Genomic DNA, 17,170 nt, shown 5'->3' with positions numbered 1-17,170 from the left:
ATTCATCTCTCATGTTAATAACCTACCTGGCTCATGTGGAAAGGAAAGCAAAAAAGGATAAGGTCCAATGTGCTCCTCTGTACTAAAACACTGGTATCTTGCACTGATGTGCTTACTGCTTCCACCTGAAGTAATGGCAGATTCCCCCCCCCCCCCAAAATAGTTATTTATTATTTTAAGAAGGCAGATATAAAAAAGCACTCAAAAGTAAGAACAATTCTTTATAAATAGTGATAAGTACTAAATGAAGGGTTTTTTTAATTTTGAATAATGAAACAAGATAAAACAGGAAAATAAAAACTTTCACCACTGAGGAAACATAGAATCAACAGATTCCCTAAACTATACAAACATTAAGCTTTTGCTTTTCTATATTACCAATGAACGTCTTAAGTTTAAAAGACAAATTCTCTAAATCTTAAAAAAAAAAACCAAACCAAAAATTGTAACAAAACTCCATCACTTTTAGATGAAGCATGTAATGAATGGAAAGTTGGAAATGGAAACCTAAGCAGTTCTGATACATTAATTCAGCTTTGAAATATTCCTATCACGCACAGAAACATCAGTTTAACTGGAGCTATAATAAACATGCACTTTTATCTCTTCAACGGTTAAGTTCAAAGATAGAGAATACATCTAAATCCCCTCAAAATACATTACATAATAAGTAACTTCAATGCTGTTACTTACTTATTATAAGTTCATTGTTCTACTAAAACATTACCATTAATTCAATGTCACTGCCAATTATGTAGAGCTGATCCTCCATGGACAGCTTCCTGTTCAAATGGGAGAGGACGTAAGTGATGCCAGGCAGACGAACTGCAGGGCTGGTGAGAAGGCTCCCCCAGAGAGCACTGTAGAACGCTGACTGATCCACAGCTGAAGCAACTTTCTCCAGCAGCGTGTTTGTCCTGCAGTAAAACCGAGTCAGCTGAATCAGGGCCTGTATCACAGCTCTTGCCCCTGCCCCCAATTTTAGTACGTATTAAAATTAATTGTTACAGGAAGGTCAAAACTTCCTTTTGAGAGGCCAAGAGAGGCCCAATCATACACTGAACCTTATAATGCAGCCTGAACAGAGCAATCCAGCTAGCAAGCCTGTGGGCCAATCTGGCTGGCAAAATGCTTTTGGCCTGCCCACAGCTTCTCTTTATGTATTCCTTATGCACTCCTTATGTTCAAAGAGCCAAATAACTCCTTCATCTGCTACTTAAAGCCAAGTGTTGCTACAGACAGAGGTTTCAGACAGCAGGAAAGCATAGCTTCCAAAGAAAAGAATCAAGCAGATGGCTTTTGCCCTCTCATTCCTTGCACTGAGTCCTTCTGGTAATAACAGGGCATAAAAATACCCCAATTCTTTTGAGCACAAGCAATAACTTCCTCTGTCCTCATTTCTTCCAACTCATGTGGCAGCACCTCTACACCCTATAGCAGGCCCCAGAAGGCAAGCTGGATAGACCTTGTTCGCTATTGTAGGGATGCCAACTACACTGTGTGTGTCTGCCTACACAGAAATAGAAAAAGACAGTGTTGAATTGCTCTTCACAGACAAGTTGTGAAAATTCAAGTTTCTGAAGTTGGAAATATCAAGAATATGTAAGCATGCGAACAATTCCAAGAATTCCAAGTGTTGGAGTGTAACTTCATCCTTTAACATGTTAAGATGCTATCTCAGCACCTCAGATGCTGAAGTTATATACGTGAATTCATATCAAGAATCATAGAATTAAGTTGTAAAAAACTTTCAAGATCATTGAGTCCAACCATTAACCCAGCACTGCAAAATCCACCAATAAACCATGTCCCAAATTGCCACATCTACACAGCTTTTAAATACCTCCAGGAATGGTGACTCCATTACTTCCCCTGGCAGCCTGTTCCAATGCTTGACAACCTTTTAGGTGAAGCAATTTTTCCTAATATCCAACCTAAACCTCCCCTGGAACAACCTGAAACCATTTTCTCTTGTACTATTGCTTGCTACTTGGAAGAAGAAACTGGCATATAACACTAAGTCTGCTTAATGTCAATTCCCTTTCCATAAGAGGAACAGCTAACAGTTAACTTGTCCTAATTAATGCTAAGAACCTTCTACCATACCATTCTGTTGCAATTAATATGACAGCATCAAATTAAAAAGCAACCACCTTAAAAACAATAAGATCCACATACAAGTATATAGTGAAAAATTACAGCAAAAAAACCCCCCACCAGATCAAGCATATCACCTTATTAACATAAGTATCCTTACCTTTCATAATACTCTGATCCTTCCTCTAACCCAGGCAGAATCCCAGTCAACAGTCCTTGCAGTCCTGGTTTCAATGTTTTCCCCAAAGGGAGGTAATAAATCTCATACAGACTCAATAATGTTGGCTTGACAGACATAGCAGCATTGGCAAGGAGTGGAAATAGTCCAGAACTGTGAAAAGTAAATTTTATCTTTTTAAGGAAGCTTCTCATGTGACAATCTTATTTCTCTCTAAAGACTGCTACAGGCACGTCCAGTATAGTTATTATAAGCAGCAGATTTTTATCTTGAAATTTTGCATAGGCATAGACCACCACACAATATTCCTGCCTTTGGATGGACAGGTTAGTGTGACAAGGCTAATATTATAAGCTTTATTAGTATTGTGATAACAAGAACTAAAGGCCCAGAGATTACTGTCTTTCACCAATAAAACAAATATGATAAACCAGAAGCATCTCTGCATAACAAAATGTTAATTTTGCCCACACTGAACTACATTACAATGAAAATTGTACTTAAAAATACTTTTTTTTTGCACTTATTAAAAAACCCCACAAGACTGGATAAGAACAATAAGAGGAAATTTATAGAAACAATTTTCTGAAAGGAAAATCATGATGTTTTACTTCAGCAAGTAACCTTGAGGTAAAATTTAAGACATTTAAACATTTATACTGGCATATTTAAGTGGCATCAAAGTATATATTTACTTCAGAAATTCAGTCTGAAAACAGATTCTAAAACCAACAATAAACCCTATTTGTAATGCTGTTCATAACACAGCATGTAAAGAAGTGAAAACACTGGAAGTATGTTCTGAATTTACTTGAATGTAAGTTCATGGAAGTTATAAAAGTGATCTCCTAAGGAGAAGCTACATAGATACTAAAATAATTTTTCCTATTGCTACTAAATATCATAAATTATTGCAAACTGTGCCAATAATCAAAGGCATTTGAACACAACTTCAATTTTCAAAATCATTGAGGATTCAGGTTAGAAGACCCTGACATATGAAGAAGAAATCAAAGAACAGTAAAAAACCGTAATTTTAAGAACAGGCTCTTAAAGTATACACCTAGAAATCTACTATTAAAAAATAAAATTAAAAATAAATCTATGTAGACAGGCTGTTGTCCAGGTTAGAGAAAAATCCCTACAAAACTCTTTCCAAAATACAAAACTTTTGGTAAAAAATACTTTTGCCTTTATCTGTCTAGCAGAACTAGTCCTTTACCATTGTCAATTGGCTTCTTTTTTCTACAGAAAATGTTTTTTTGTTCAATAAGCAGCCCACTAACCCACAGTCTTTCTTTGTAAGGCTATTACTCATACTTCAAGATTTGATGTTCAGACACTGGCATTCTGTTTTCATGACAAATACTGGAATCTTTGATAATGCCTTAATGTGAATGTCTGCCTTTGCCCAAGCAGCAGTAACAATAGCTTTTAGTTAGATTATACAAAGTAGCATTTTCCACTACCCTAGAACTTACTGTTAATGATATCTTGCAGCTACTGAATCACTGTACAAGCAAAAAACATGATCTAGGAGTTCACAGTATCTTTTAAAACGTGGAAACACAGAACTTAAACACTCCCCCCTCAATGTAACTACATATAAACATCATGACAATGCAAGACAGAAGAGTTTGATGGAAAGGCATACAATTTACTTCCAATCATTAATGCACACCTTTTCTACCTAAACAGAATTCTATTTTATCCCACTATTTCTCTAACTGTAGAAATTTTAATCTGTAGGGATAGGTAAAGATTAAGAACCGTGTGTGACAGTGTGCATACTCCCCTCTATGCATTATATAATAATAACTTAATGTCTTGCTCATCCCACCCAACCAAAAACCTCAAAGAGGTTTAGGAACCAGTATATGCTGACTAAACTTAACTTTCCAAGGTTATCTTTCATTTTCATTATCATCAGTTCCAGAGACTGAGAAAAAGTGTGCACTTGCCCCCCATTCTAACAAAACAGACAAATCTTTCTGTTAAATTGATGATAAAGTTTCTTGTAACAAACTATACTCAAATTCTTTTCCAACACCACTTAAAATAGAAAAATGTAATGTGAATACAATGAAATGTTAACATTTCAATTACTAAACATACAGGCAGAAAACTTTGTTTATTTCAATGAAAAAATAATAAATTCCAGGTTTTCCTGCACTGAAGTCAGTTCCTAACAAAAATTTAGGTGATCTGTTTATCTTCCATTATACAATATTCAGAAGAAAAGTACTAGACAAGCAGCAATAACATGAGGGAAAAAAATTGATTCTTAATTGATTCTTGCTATATAACAAAATAATACTGCTAATATAAAATACAGGAAAACAAAAGGATCTCAACTACGCATTTGGAACGGAATTGTTTAAAATACTGTACCTGTAGAGGAAAAGATCTTTGGCCAAGCGCTTGGGTCCAATGATTTTGAAAATTATTTCATATGTTTCAAGTGCCTTCCGATGAACCCCTCCCGGCAGAGCCGGATGAAGACATTGTGCCAAGCGCTTGCCTATCGTCAGCTTTTTGGGTACTACCTGGTACTTGGCGTTGTTCTGTAGCACCTGGTAAATCAGCACATTAAGAAAAACAGCACAAAAGAAGTTAAACATCAAATGCACATTTTATAAAGGAGCTCCTGAACATGTTCAGTAAGTCACCACACAAACGTAGGTTACAAGAAAAAAACCCAAACCTATTAAAATGTACGGTGGAGCTTTTTCTTTGCCATGCTTTTCACCTGTACACTTCTGATAGGTGAAACTGCCAAGGCATTTAAAACTTCACTTGAAATAGGCTTCTTGCCTATAGCTTGTCCATTTGTCATTTACTCATCTTTTTGAGGACAAAAATTGCTACTTCTATTTGATAAAATCCATTATCACTAGCTTAAAGAGGACTATTCAACTGTGGGTCCATGAGTCTGGGATAGCTTTAAGAGAATGTCATAGAGTGAGATCATATACAAAACTTTACCACTGTCTGAAACTATGTAATCACTTCAGGACTGGAAAACCACAGCCTTCACATTGCACAAACACGTAGCAAGAACTGCTACAATCAAAATAAGAAAAAAAAAGGAAAGAAATGAGAGTTAATACAAAATAAATATGCCACTTCCAACTGTAGCGTCATTTTCCTGAGTGGGGCTCCCTAGAAACACATGCAACTGACTAAAACATGGATATCAGGATCTATATTCATTTGTAAACTGCTATAAAAGATTACAATGATATTGCCCATTAAACTTAACTGTTAGAATGAATCAGAATGATAACATTCTTTGGTCCATTGATTTGAGCCTCATTTTAGAACTTATGCTTCATAAAACTACTGCTGATACCTACATGAGTTACTATTTTTCACACTATTTCCATAACATTGAATGATACTAGAAATAAATGTGACTAATAAAAGAGATTATGCATTTATTTCTACTAGAAATGTAAATAACTTCTCCCTTTACTTACAATTACAAAGGGTTCAACTCTAGGTCTTAGAAAGGTGTTTGATTTGTTTGCTCCTTGCACACACCCAACATTTGGCTCAGACTGCTGAAATATTTGCAAGACTATTGGATGGCTGGAACCTTGCACTTCTGTACTGTTACACCAGTACCTTTTGCAATTCCTGAATGTTTTTCAAGAGCACCTGACAGGCATACCTTGTTTAGCTTCCCAAGTGCTGATATTAAATCAGCCCATTCACTGGAATATTCGAAGTTCTTCAGTGCTTTGTCAACAGCTGCTACATAGTTTCTGTACTTGGAATCAGTCAGCAGCTCCAGCTCCTCTGTGTTCATCCTCCCACGGTGTCCCCACTAGAGACTAGCTTGCAATTCATGTACCGACATTAACTATTCAAAATATAAAAGAAAAAAAGCCCTGAAACCATTGTTCCCAAGATATATTGTTAAAATATGTATAAAAAGCACTACAAAGACACTAAAAAAAAATCTGAAATCAGGTTACAACAAACCCTAAACAAATCTAACAAACTGCAAACAAATATTAACAAATATTTAACACATGTCCAACATCAAGTCCTACTAAAAAACCCAAACAAATAATAAAAAATCACATCACAAGCCAAACAAAAATCCCTAGAAAATTAATGCATTGTCTCTCCCAAAAAGCAATGCTTGTTCTAAACAATGCAACAAAGGGATTTTTCGTTTTCTTTTTTACTTCCTCTGGGCCCATCACCAGAAATCCCCACCTTTCAACAAACCAGCCTTTCTGCAAACAGATGCCAATCTTTCTGAAACACTTCCAAGCAAAGATAAGACTGAAGGATACATACAGCAGTTACACACTATTCAAGAGAACTTCTGTGTATCAACACTACCTTTTACAAGATTTGCTACTCTAATGCAGAGATGCAACTCTACTTTTTTTTTTTTATATTATTGTCATCCAGGCACAACAAAAGGACATGTTTACCAGTAATCATTACAGTTCTGAAATCATAGGCTTTTGCAATTTGCTCCATATATTTTCATCACGTGGTAGTCTACACCAAGTAATTAAAATATTCTAGTTCCAGAAACATCACCCTGTACTTTTATAGGTCATGGACTACTTTTTTTTTTTTTTTTTATAACAGAGATTCAATAACCTTTTAAAAGGAATGAGTTTTTAAGGCTATTTTCAGCCCCAAGAAAATACAACTCAGCGAGAAATCCTACTGTATTCTATTATACCACATCTGTGAAAAAAGCAGATTTGGTGCCCCTTTTAATGGGGGTATTATTGGGGGAGACCTTTTGAGATCTCTTTTGTACTTGGCTTCAGAAGAGACTTCACATTCAGCAGATGCTGTTCTCTTCTGTCTCAAATTAAAGGGAAATGGGAAGAAAATTGTGTGCAGAAGTGCAGGCTGAAGCACGACTGAACAATCCAAACAAACCATGGGACAGGTACAAAGAAGCTGTATTCATCAGACTGTCTTCCAGGTATGATAAGGAAAGTTGCAAGAACAAAGAAAAACATGTGACAGACAAAATGAAAGAAAGAGCTGGATGGAAGGAGTGAATAAAAAGGCCAAAAATTACAAGCTTTCTGCACTGTTGATTCTGATGGCAGACTAATAATGACAGACTGTCTCCAAGACAGAACAGAAATGCAAACCACTATTTAAAAACCATGTTCTGAGTGTCAGATTGATAGATTTCACAATATCCCACTGGTGTAAAGCACTTAGATACCACTTTTAATTTAAAAAAAACCCCAAACATTTCATGTTTCATTTTATAATAACCATTTTTGGATTAAATCCCAAAAATAGATCAGGTTTGTTCTGAAAAAGCTGTAAAATGCCAACAGATTTCTCAAAAAGACAGTTGCACAACCACCAGAGTCTGATCTCCAAAAGTGAAATAAAGTATTAACACTAAAAAGAAAGAACCAACCCATAAAAGCAGAACAACTCAAATTTTTCCAGGCACAATGGATGGAGAAAGAACTTGACACACAGTAAATAATTCTTTCCAAGTGAAGAAACCATAAGAATCTTTTCCATCCAGCTAAAACATAAATGCAACCACTTATGGCTGAGTGGAAGACAGGGCTCTGTCTTCCTCAAGTGCTTGAAAGACCTGAAAGCTGAGACTGGCCTGATAAAGGATTATCAAAGGTTAAACAAGCCCAGGCAGAGCATAGGTAGCTTCCTCTCAGACTTAGAAACTAATCAGAACAATCTCTTACTTTTAAAAACAAAACATATTAACATCTTTGACTGAATAATTATGCTTTTAGGCAAGTCTACTGCACAGTGGCTGTGCAAATTTAATCATTATGAAGTTTTGTACAGAGAAGAAAAAGCATACTCTATTTTCTTACTACTCTATGGTTATGGTCTCATTTTTCTATCTTAAAAAAAAAAAGTTTTATGCAAAAAGAATTTATGCAAAGAATTTCTTGCATACTTTTCCCCAAAATGAAATCTCAGTTTTAAACAAATCATGAGTAGCCATAGTAAGTGAGGCACCCAGAAAGAATATTATGTAAATGTTATGTAATTGTTTTATAAACCTTGGACTACTTTTATTCTACAATCATTAAAATTACAGGAATGGCCATTTATTAGTTCTTATACATAAAAATAAACTTGTTTACTATGGTTTTCTTTTTGTTTAGTCTGAAGACATTCCAAAATGTAGTTTTTAATCTTTTCATGTTTCTATCATGTGTTCTTATCAACACTTTCCTGTTCTCTTCATCTATAATAAAAATGCAGATTTAACAACATTTGATTTTACCACTGGTATTTCAATACAGTGTAAAGCTTGGTAGTGTCTATTTCCTTATAAGTATCACACCCTTATTCTTTCATGGTTTACTACTTTAAAAAAACAAGATAAATAATAAAATTTGATAGATCAAAAAAAAAGTTGAAAAATAGCGTTTTCTGCTACACCATCAAACAGCCCACAGAATAGAACATTTATCTTGTCATTACACAATCACCATTTGGCATGAAGGCCAACTTTCCTTGGAATGTTCTTTGTTTGAAACAAACATATGAAGAGCACTATCCCTTGCTCTTTTTTTCCCCCTTTTTGTATACCAGATGAGATGAGCCAATCATCTCAGATTGAAGGTTAAACCATTCTCATGAGTCTGACATAGGCAATCACTGACCTGTCAGGTGGCCAGGACTTTTTAAATGGATATTGAAAAGTAAATATGCTTTCTGCCCCACCAGAAAGCTTATTATGAATGAGGAAGAAACCACCTAAGATGTACTATACACTTTCAAATAATTTAATATAATTATATTTAAATCATAAGTGATTGAAGAAGTACGTCCTGAAACTTACTAACTTCTACTTCACCTTCTAGTGGGGATTAAAATACAGACACCACACAATTCCGGGTACACCTGGATGGCTGTGGAGTCTTTGCACAACTGACAAGGAAGATGTCTGGGGCTGTGGATCTTCTTTTGCTGGGGTTGTGTACAGTGTGTTCCCAGAGCAGCTTTCAATTCCCTTCACAGATGAGCTGGTACAGGTTTTCCTCCAACTCACGTTAAAACAATATGGTTTCAGCTGTGTTTCCACAGCAAGTGCTCATTCTTCATAACTTTTGTACCTAAGCACCTTCTGTCTCACATCAACACAAACTATTCACTTGTTTAAGAGGCTCTAAATGTTTTTCACTGAAGCCAAATTAACGTGGAGAAGAACAGTAGCTTTATCAAATCAATTTAATAAAAGCAGCTTTATCTAGATTCTGTTTTCATTTAATCACAAGGTTATAAGACTTGATTCATAATCTCTCCCTTATCTGTTTTACCCCAAAACTCCTCTTCAGGTTTGATTTGCTACTATTCCACTCTTACATTTTTCAAGCCTCAGATAATTGCTCTATTTGTGTGCTTCACACCAATCTGCAATACTGAAATACTGGTACAGGTCCAGTGGCTGATTGTGGAGCACAAATCTGCATACATCAAGTCGCTTCAAGAAATCTCAAGATTTGTTCCAAGTACTGTAAGAATCTGAGATCACAAGCTTGCTCCTTTGAATTCCTCAGGGTCTCTGCTTTGAAATGCAATATTCCAAGGCGTTTTAAAAATTGTTTAGCATTTCAAGGGTGGCTATGGGGTGCACAGTAAAAGAACTAGTAGACAATTAAAAAGTAGATGACAAAAAATTCTAATTCCACTGCAGTGCTATTGCTTTTTAAGCTGTGTATAGTGCCCACATATTAAGCCAGCAACTCCAGAAAAACATTTGTATTTAAATAGACTCAATACAAACACAGATTTGAATACATGGAAAACAGAAGCCTTGTCATTTGGTAATTTATTATGTTTTGCTTCCCCTCAGAAGGATTTAACAACATGAATAGCAAAATAAGTACTGCAAATCCCACACCACACTCTTCAGATAAAATTCAAATGTAGGAAATGCATACATTCTTCTATAACCACAGATAAAGATTTTCCAATTACAGCTAATTACTCTGTTTCTAGATTGACTTTCCACAGAGTCCTCTTACTCAGAATTTTTCAAACAGGAATCTCTAATGTCTTCTGAAGAATAAGAACCATTTGAGCTTGTTATTTTGGCTAACTGCTATTCAGTACAAAAATGAAAGAAGAATCTCCCCCATACTACACAAACAAAACAAAAGAACCCCACCTAACAGTATTATTAACTATAATTAGCCACTATGTCATTAGTATCCTGAAACAGTCTACAGCACTTAGCAAGATTTAATATTGTGATTAATAACTTCTCAGTACACTTTTCTACCTAGTCATATTCACAAGTGGACACAGCACATAATATTTTTCCACAGAAAAAACCAGCTCTGCCTTAGGTGTTCAAATTTCTTTCATGACAAAATTAAATTAAATCCAATCAAATCTGTATAATAATCTGTGCATTACCCGTAGTGGCAACTTCTAAATCAACACAAGATGTTTTCCTGAGAATGATTCTCATATCAAACAAGAATTAAATGAGAGAAAATCTATGGCTTGTACTACAGAGGTTAGATCAGGTACCCAACTGGATGTGCAACCTCCTTACTTATGAAGCCACAAAACAAGATTATTATTTATTACTATGTAAAAACTCAAACTGTCAGTAAAAAGAAACTGAGTACATTTTTCCTTATTTTGCATTTTCTTCAAATAAAAAAGACTGGAAGAAACCTAAGTCTATCACTGAGCACAGTCTGACGCAAGTACATCAGGTATGTAAAATGTTCTTTCTACTATTCCTGTCGTACAGTATTCCAAAGTGTGACTTACACCAGACATGACTTCATAAAGAGGAACAAGTAACAAGCTTAAAAATTCATAAGGAACGTACAACAAGCCTTCTAAGGATTCAACTGCTCTAGTTACTATTTAAGAAAACAAATGTATAATTATAAACAAACCCTAAATGAATATGCTATGCTTTAGAGCATAATTTTTCTGAAATTAAAAAAAAAAAAAAAAAAAAAAAAATTCAAATCTATGTCTATCTGTTTGTCAGAGGGGAGAAGAAAGTGACCAAAGACTTCTCACTCTCATTGACAAATACATGTCTCTTTCAATTGCCTCTTAAAAACTGAGTTTAGGGTAACATTTTAACCCCTCTACTCAATTCTATTTTATTACAGCTTCTCAGTACTTAACAGGTAAACTACAAAATAGTTTGATATACTGGACTGAAATTTTGATTTGAGTTCAAACTCACCATCAGAACACTACTGACTCCTCTTCTTTCAGCCCTTGAGCACTGCTGTCTGCATACTGCTCAGGATTATCTTAGTTTCTGGCAAAGTATAATAGACATCATCTTTTCTAGAGTTAAGTACTTCTGCACTTCATGAATACCAGAATCTTACACTGGAGTCTCTACTTTTAAAATATTGTTCTTCATGAGACCAAATCAAATATTCAGATTTCACAGATCTAAACTTATGTCACTCAGTAAATCAAAGATGATGATTTGCATCTTTCTTACAACTCAGGTCAACCATTAACTAAAATAATGCTTCCCTATATATTTTCCTTTCTTACAACAAATGATTGCTGAGTTATCTATGTAACAAATTACAGCTTAATCAATATTCATTTTATGTCCAAAAACCAACAAAGTTTCAGATAGCCTCGCTTCTTATTCTAAATTATGTAAAACATCTAACATGTCTTACTCAAAAACAGATGGTAATTTAAGTCAGAATAATACAACATACAGAAAAACAGGAAAATGCTCCCTTGAAATTGTGGTTATCCTTCAACATTCACTTTCAAATACTTTTTTTGTCACCTTCTTCCCTTTGTTCACCAATGTATTTGAACATCCAATATTTCAATCTAAATCTAGAACTGGTCACTATTTCCCTCCTATTCAATTACACATTTGAAAAAAAAACCTAAACCAAAACACCAAGAATTTACCTTGTGCTCATTTGATATGTGCTCAGAGTGTTACCACCTTAAACTTTATCTCATCTCAGCTCATACAGTTACCATCTTTATGCACAACTTAAATCTTAAATTTTGGCAGCAATGCATTCCTCAAAGAACTGCAAACAATTTGGTTAAAGACATTTTAAAAATAATCTTCATTTCATTCTCCCATCTGACATCTGAACAACACCAAGTATTTAAGAAGTTTTTTTTTAAATCATAGAATGTTTTGAATTAGAAGGGACCTTAAAGTGCATCTAGCTCCAACCACCCTGCTATGGGCAAGGACACCTTCCACTAGAATATGAAATACAACCTCCTGGAGTCACCAGTCATTTCCACAATGCTGAGCCAAACAGAAACATAAAATCCTTACTCTGAAGTTAAGTGTAACATTGTATACAGTGTATCAACTACCGCTCCCTGGACCAAAAGAAACTGTTGCCATGCTCAAAAAAAGGTTGGCTTGCTCCCTGAATTGGGAGGGCCTTTTTCAGCTATCCACAATCAAATCTGCAACATCATACAGTGTCAGCAGTTTTTCCACCTTCATAAACAGATCCTGAGACTGAATATTAGCAATAAGGCTGTTTGGATTACTCTAAACAGGATATGGAAAGTATTTACCTGACATAGCTACATCCATGGTAACCACAAGTTCAGTGGTTTGGAAAAAGCACTATCACAGAGAGAACAAGGGTGTTCTGGTGCGAGTGCAGCCGCACCCTCCCTGTGGCTCCTGCACCACCGTGAGCACTGCGAGCTTTGTGCTTTCCCAGTCGCACAGCAGAACTGCCCAGCTCCCACATGCACCCACTGGACCTGGGGCCACTGCCTTCCCTGTTCAGCAGTGCTTGATAAGTACATGACTTCAAATAGTTATCTTCTCTCCAGCTGCGTGAGCACAGGAACAGGACAGGCTTCCTAAAATAAACTGTAATTTATTTTCACTATTGTGTGTTTCAGCCTTGTGCCTTCAAATGGTCCCTATACCCTCTCTGAAAACAATTCCTTTTTAACTAGCTAGCTTTTCTTTTCCAAGCGTTTATTGAGAGGAGACTTACCTTGAGGTATTCTTTTTCTTTCTTGGATATTTTTAACTCTTGTCAAATTAGTAAGTCAAATTAATATGCAACACAGTTAAAATAAAGAAATAGGTAAACAACAGCAAAAAAGCCATAGCAAACATAACAATGAAATCAACTCAAACCAGTATCAATTCATTTAAAGCTGTATTTGTACTACACTTTGTTTTAAAGGAGAGTTTGCCAACTTCAGGATACTTTTCAGCTTAGTACACAAAAATAAAGGACTCAGATGAGGTTCACTGTCTTACATTACACTTGCAGTACTCTGTATAGAGAGAAGCTTTGCTTTCAGGGCAATGCTGTGCCTTCACATTGAGACTTCTCTTTAAATATTCTGATATACAGTTTAACAACGAATCTACCAAATTAACAACAAAAAAGTGGCCTGGTAATTTATTCATTTGTTCTTTGCTTACAATAGCCTTTCATTTATCCATACCCATTGTTCTAATATGTAGCTTCAAGAGGGCTTAACAGTCTGTCTCCAAACAATCCTGATATGTCTTTTCACAACGGCATCTCAGAAGCTCTCATATCCCTATCATTACCTTACTTGGATAACCTAATACAATGCATTTGAGCAAGACTTTGTGCATCTTCCTTTTTTATTATGTCCTGAGCTCTAAGATATTAGTAATTAATTAATTTCAAATTTCAACTAATTTCTATAACTTTATTCTGATTTTAATTCTGAAATAGTGTCATATGCCATGCATATAACTCTGTATTATCTAGATTGTGGTTACATTTCACATTGCATCTGGTTTCCCAGTTCTAGTGCTGGATTTCAAAGGAATTTGTAAAGCAGAATCCCTTTCTGACTATTCTGAAAATGGTGCCTGGACCAAAACTCATTCACTCTCCTTATCCTCAGAAGTAAACCAGAAAAGACATAAATACAAGGTTAAACTCCCTATAGTTTCTGCAAGTTAAAAACCTAGTTAAGGAAAGCACCATTCCTTGACTTCTAAGAATTTTTTTTAGGTTTATATTGAACTACAAGTTTCTGATAAAAATAGGAATGTGTTAACTAGTAAAACTGTTGACTGATTCTCTTCAGTGCTTTCTTTTCATTTCTTGTTTCAGTTATTGGGAGAAAATAGTTGATCCTGCAGTGTTTCTTCTCCCTGGCCTCTCAGAGGGAAAGATATCACTTACTATTTCTATTTATCATTCAGCTTTGTTTCAGCTACAAGTCAGAGCAACATGGTTATTAATCTGGAAGACAGTTTATGTGCATACAGATGAATTACTTCAATGTTTCTATTTCATGCTTTAGCAGGTATCACTTAGTGTGGTCTCTTTTCCATCTCCTATTTTTCTCAATCATTTACAAAACATTAACAACATACTTCATATCTCTTCTTGGTTCTCTTCTACACACTGCAGATTTAATATAATACAGGAAAAGGAAAGGAAAGGAAAGGAAAGGAAAGGAAAGGAAAGGAAAGGAAAGGAAAGGAAAGGAAAGGAAAGGAAAGGAAAGGAAAGGAAAGGAAAGGAAAGGAAAGGAAAGGAAAGGAAAAAGAAAAGGGAAAAGAAAAGAAAAGAAAAGAAAAGGGAAAAGAAAAGAAAAGAAAAGAAAAGAAAAGAAAAGAAAAGAAAAGAAAAGAGAAGGCAATAAGCATTTTCAGCCAGCCAGCCCAGCCCAGTCCAAGCAGTCAATCCCAGCTAAGCAAGAAGACACTAAAGGTAGACACCAGGAACTGTAGTCAAGAGTACTAAGCCATCAATGAACACACGCAAGTGTCTTCTCTTTATTCAAAAGATAATAATGCCAGGAAATTACAGGTGGAGCCCCCTCACACCAGTGGAGTACAGTTCATTTTCTTCACAGTGACAGGTAGGGGCCTGTGTTTTGGATTTGTGCTAAACACAAATAATGATAATATAGAGATATTTTTGTTATTGCTGGACAGGGTTACTTTCCTCCTTTCTGTACTGCCATGCAGGAGGTGCATGGGATGTTGGGAGGAGACAGAGCTGGGACAGGTGACCCAAACTGGCCAAAGGGGTATTCCAGACTACATGACATCATGCTTAGCATGCAAAGGGCAAAGGCAGGGACATTTGTAGTGGTGGTGTTTGTTTTCTTCCCAAGTCACTGCTAGGTGTGATGGGGCTCTGCTCTCCTGGAGATGGCTGAACACCTGCCTGCCCATGGGAAGCACTGAATTCATTCCTTGTGTGTGTGGCTTTTGTTTTCCCTATTAAATTGTCTTTATCTCAACCCATGAGTTTTCTACCTTTTACCCTTCTGATTCTTTCCCCGGTCCCGCAGGTGGGGGAAGGGGGCTTGGGTGCTGGCTGGGGTTGAACCATGGCACCCAGCCACACTGCAAGCTTGCTGTGCCTGCGATGAGCATTTCTAATAGTCAGCATAGCATGCCAGTAATTTTACACAGGAAAAGCATTGCCAGAATAAGCATGGCCTAACTTGTGAACATAACCATCCACTCAAATGCACAGCCACTCCACTGATGGAAGACATAAGATAACCTTTCTTTGCAAGATGCTGTTTAAACATCTACTGTCACAGGTGCTACCAGCAAGTTGGGAAAGTAAGACATTCAGTAAGCTAGAAATGCAGCCTCTCCCCATATCATTTACAATCCGCTTTGTTTCCAAAAGTGCCAGTTCTCATGTCGATGAAAACAAAACCACAAATTATGCTGTAAACATTCTGCCTGCTTCCAAATCGACATTCCCCCCATGACATTCATAGATGCTATATTGAAAATGACTGTACATTTTGGATAATCACAATATTTAGGCATCACACTATTAGCAAAAGGTTTGCTGCATCCCACCTTGTTTTTGAAAAGGTACCAACATTAAAAAAAAATAAAAAAACACAAACAAAGAGAGAAAATTTGATAGCCAGGCCTGCCTAAGTACCTAAGACAGGCCAAGCCGTGGCAGCAAAATGAAAAGACTAGGATTTTCAACCTTTTATTGTGCCCCCTTATTACCTGCAAGCATCTAGCTTGTTACTCTTTAGATAGTCTTCCCAACTCTTCACATTCCTATAGCTGGAATTCAGGTATCAGTAACATTCTGCAGTTAACCTGAGAACCGTAACACTTTCACTATTACTGCATGTTGAAAGCAAATCCAGGAGTGAAAGGGTTCTTGCAATCAGCAACAAAACACAAGGGTTGAGTCACCCAGAATAAGCTCATCAAAACCTGCACCTCATATCTAACATATTTTAGGTCATTTAAAGAGATAAATTGTTTAGGCTTCTCTGGTTATTGTCAGAGGTATGAAAATATTATTTCTAAAAAACACTTAACACCAGAAGCTGTCATATATTTATGCTTTTCAAACTGCTATTACAAGATTTAAGGCCATCTCTGCATCAACAGATGAAATTTAACCCTGCACCACACAAACCAGCGACAGCCGTATGTCCCATGTATCCTTCCAAACACCACACACAGTAACTCCAGCAACCGGGAATCTGACCCAAAAGAGGCCCATAGGCCCCTGGACGCTCAAGGTCAAAGCAGGACGGCCCTGGCAGCCCAACGCCAAGCTCATTCCCAGGCGGGAAGAGCTCCCTGAGGAAGCTCCACCACGAAGGGCGAAGCCAGGCCCCGCCGGCTGCTGCCGGGGTGCGGGCGCGGGGAGAGGCTCCGCACCCCAAAACCCACCCGGGCGCGCTCCACGCTGCGGGGGGACAGAGCCCGGAGGGGGAGGATGGACAGGTGCCACAGGTTAATTGATGCAGAGCAATTAACAGGCTATAACCGGTCTCCCCAGGCTCCTCAGCACCTGCTCCTCGCACACAGCCCAGTACGGCCCGACCGTCGCCCACCACGACGGTGCCGGAGGGGAGGGCAGAGCAAAGCAGAGGAGGGCAGGGCAGAACAGAGCA

General features: G+C 36.8%; 1 protein-coding gene across 7 annotated transcripts in view; it reads right to left on the bottom strand.

Annotated features, from left to right (window-relative positions):
- DOP1A (DOP1 leucine zipper like protein A) overlaps window positions 1–17,170 on the bottom strand; it is a 60,649-nt gene that overhangs the window by 43,250 nt on the left and 229 nt on the right. For all 7 annotated transcript variants that reach the window (XM_048296171.1, XM_048296174.1, XM_048296173.1 and 4 more), the window contains 5 exons: window positions 5,949–6,140; window positions 4,667–4,848; window positions 2,258–2,428; window positions 728–917; window positions 27–125 (listed from right to left, as the gene is read on the bottom strand). In XM_048296171.1, the coding sequence (XP_048152128.1) occupies window positions 27–125; window positions 728–917; window positions 2,258–2,428; window positions 4,667–4,848; window positions 5,949–6,086 (780 nt within the window). In that variant the 5' untranslated portion in view covers window positions 6,087–6,140. Of the gene's footprint in view, window positions 1–26; window positions 126–727; window positions 918–2,257; window positions 2,429–4,666; window positions 4,849–5,948; window positions 6,141–17,170 lie in introns of those variants that run through there.

The sequence above is a fragment of the Corvus hawaiiensis genome, chromosome 3 (assembly GCF_020740725.1).
Source record: "Corvus hawaiiensis isolate bCorHaw1 chromosome 3, bCorHaw1.pri.cur, whole genome shotgun sequence".
Lineage (NCBI taxonomy): Eukaryota > Metazoa > Chordata > Aves > Passeriformes > Corvidae > Corvus > Corvus hawaiiensis.
This window is presented reverse-complemented; position numbering and strand designations above follow the sequence as displayed.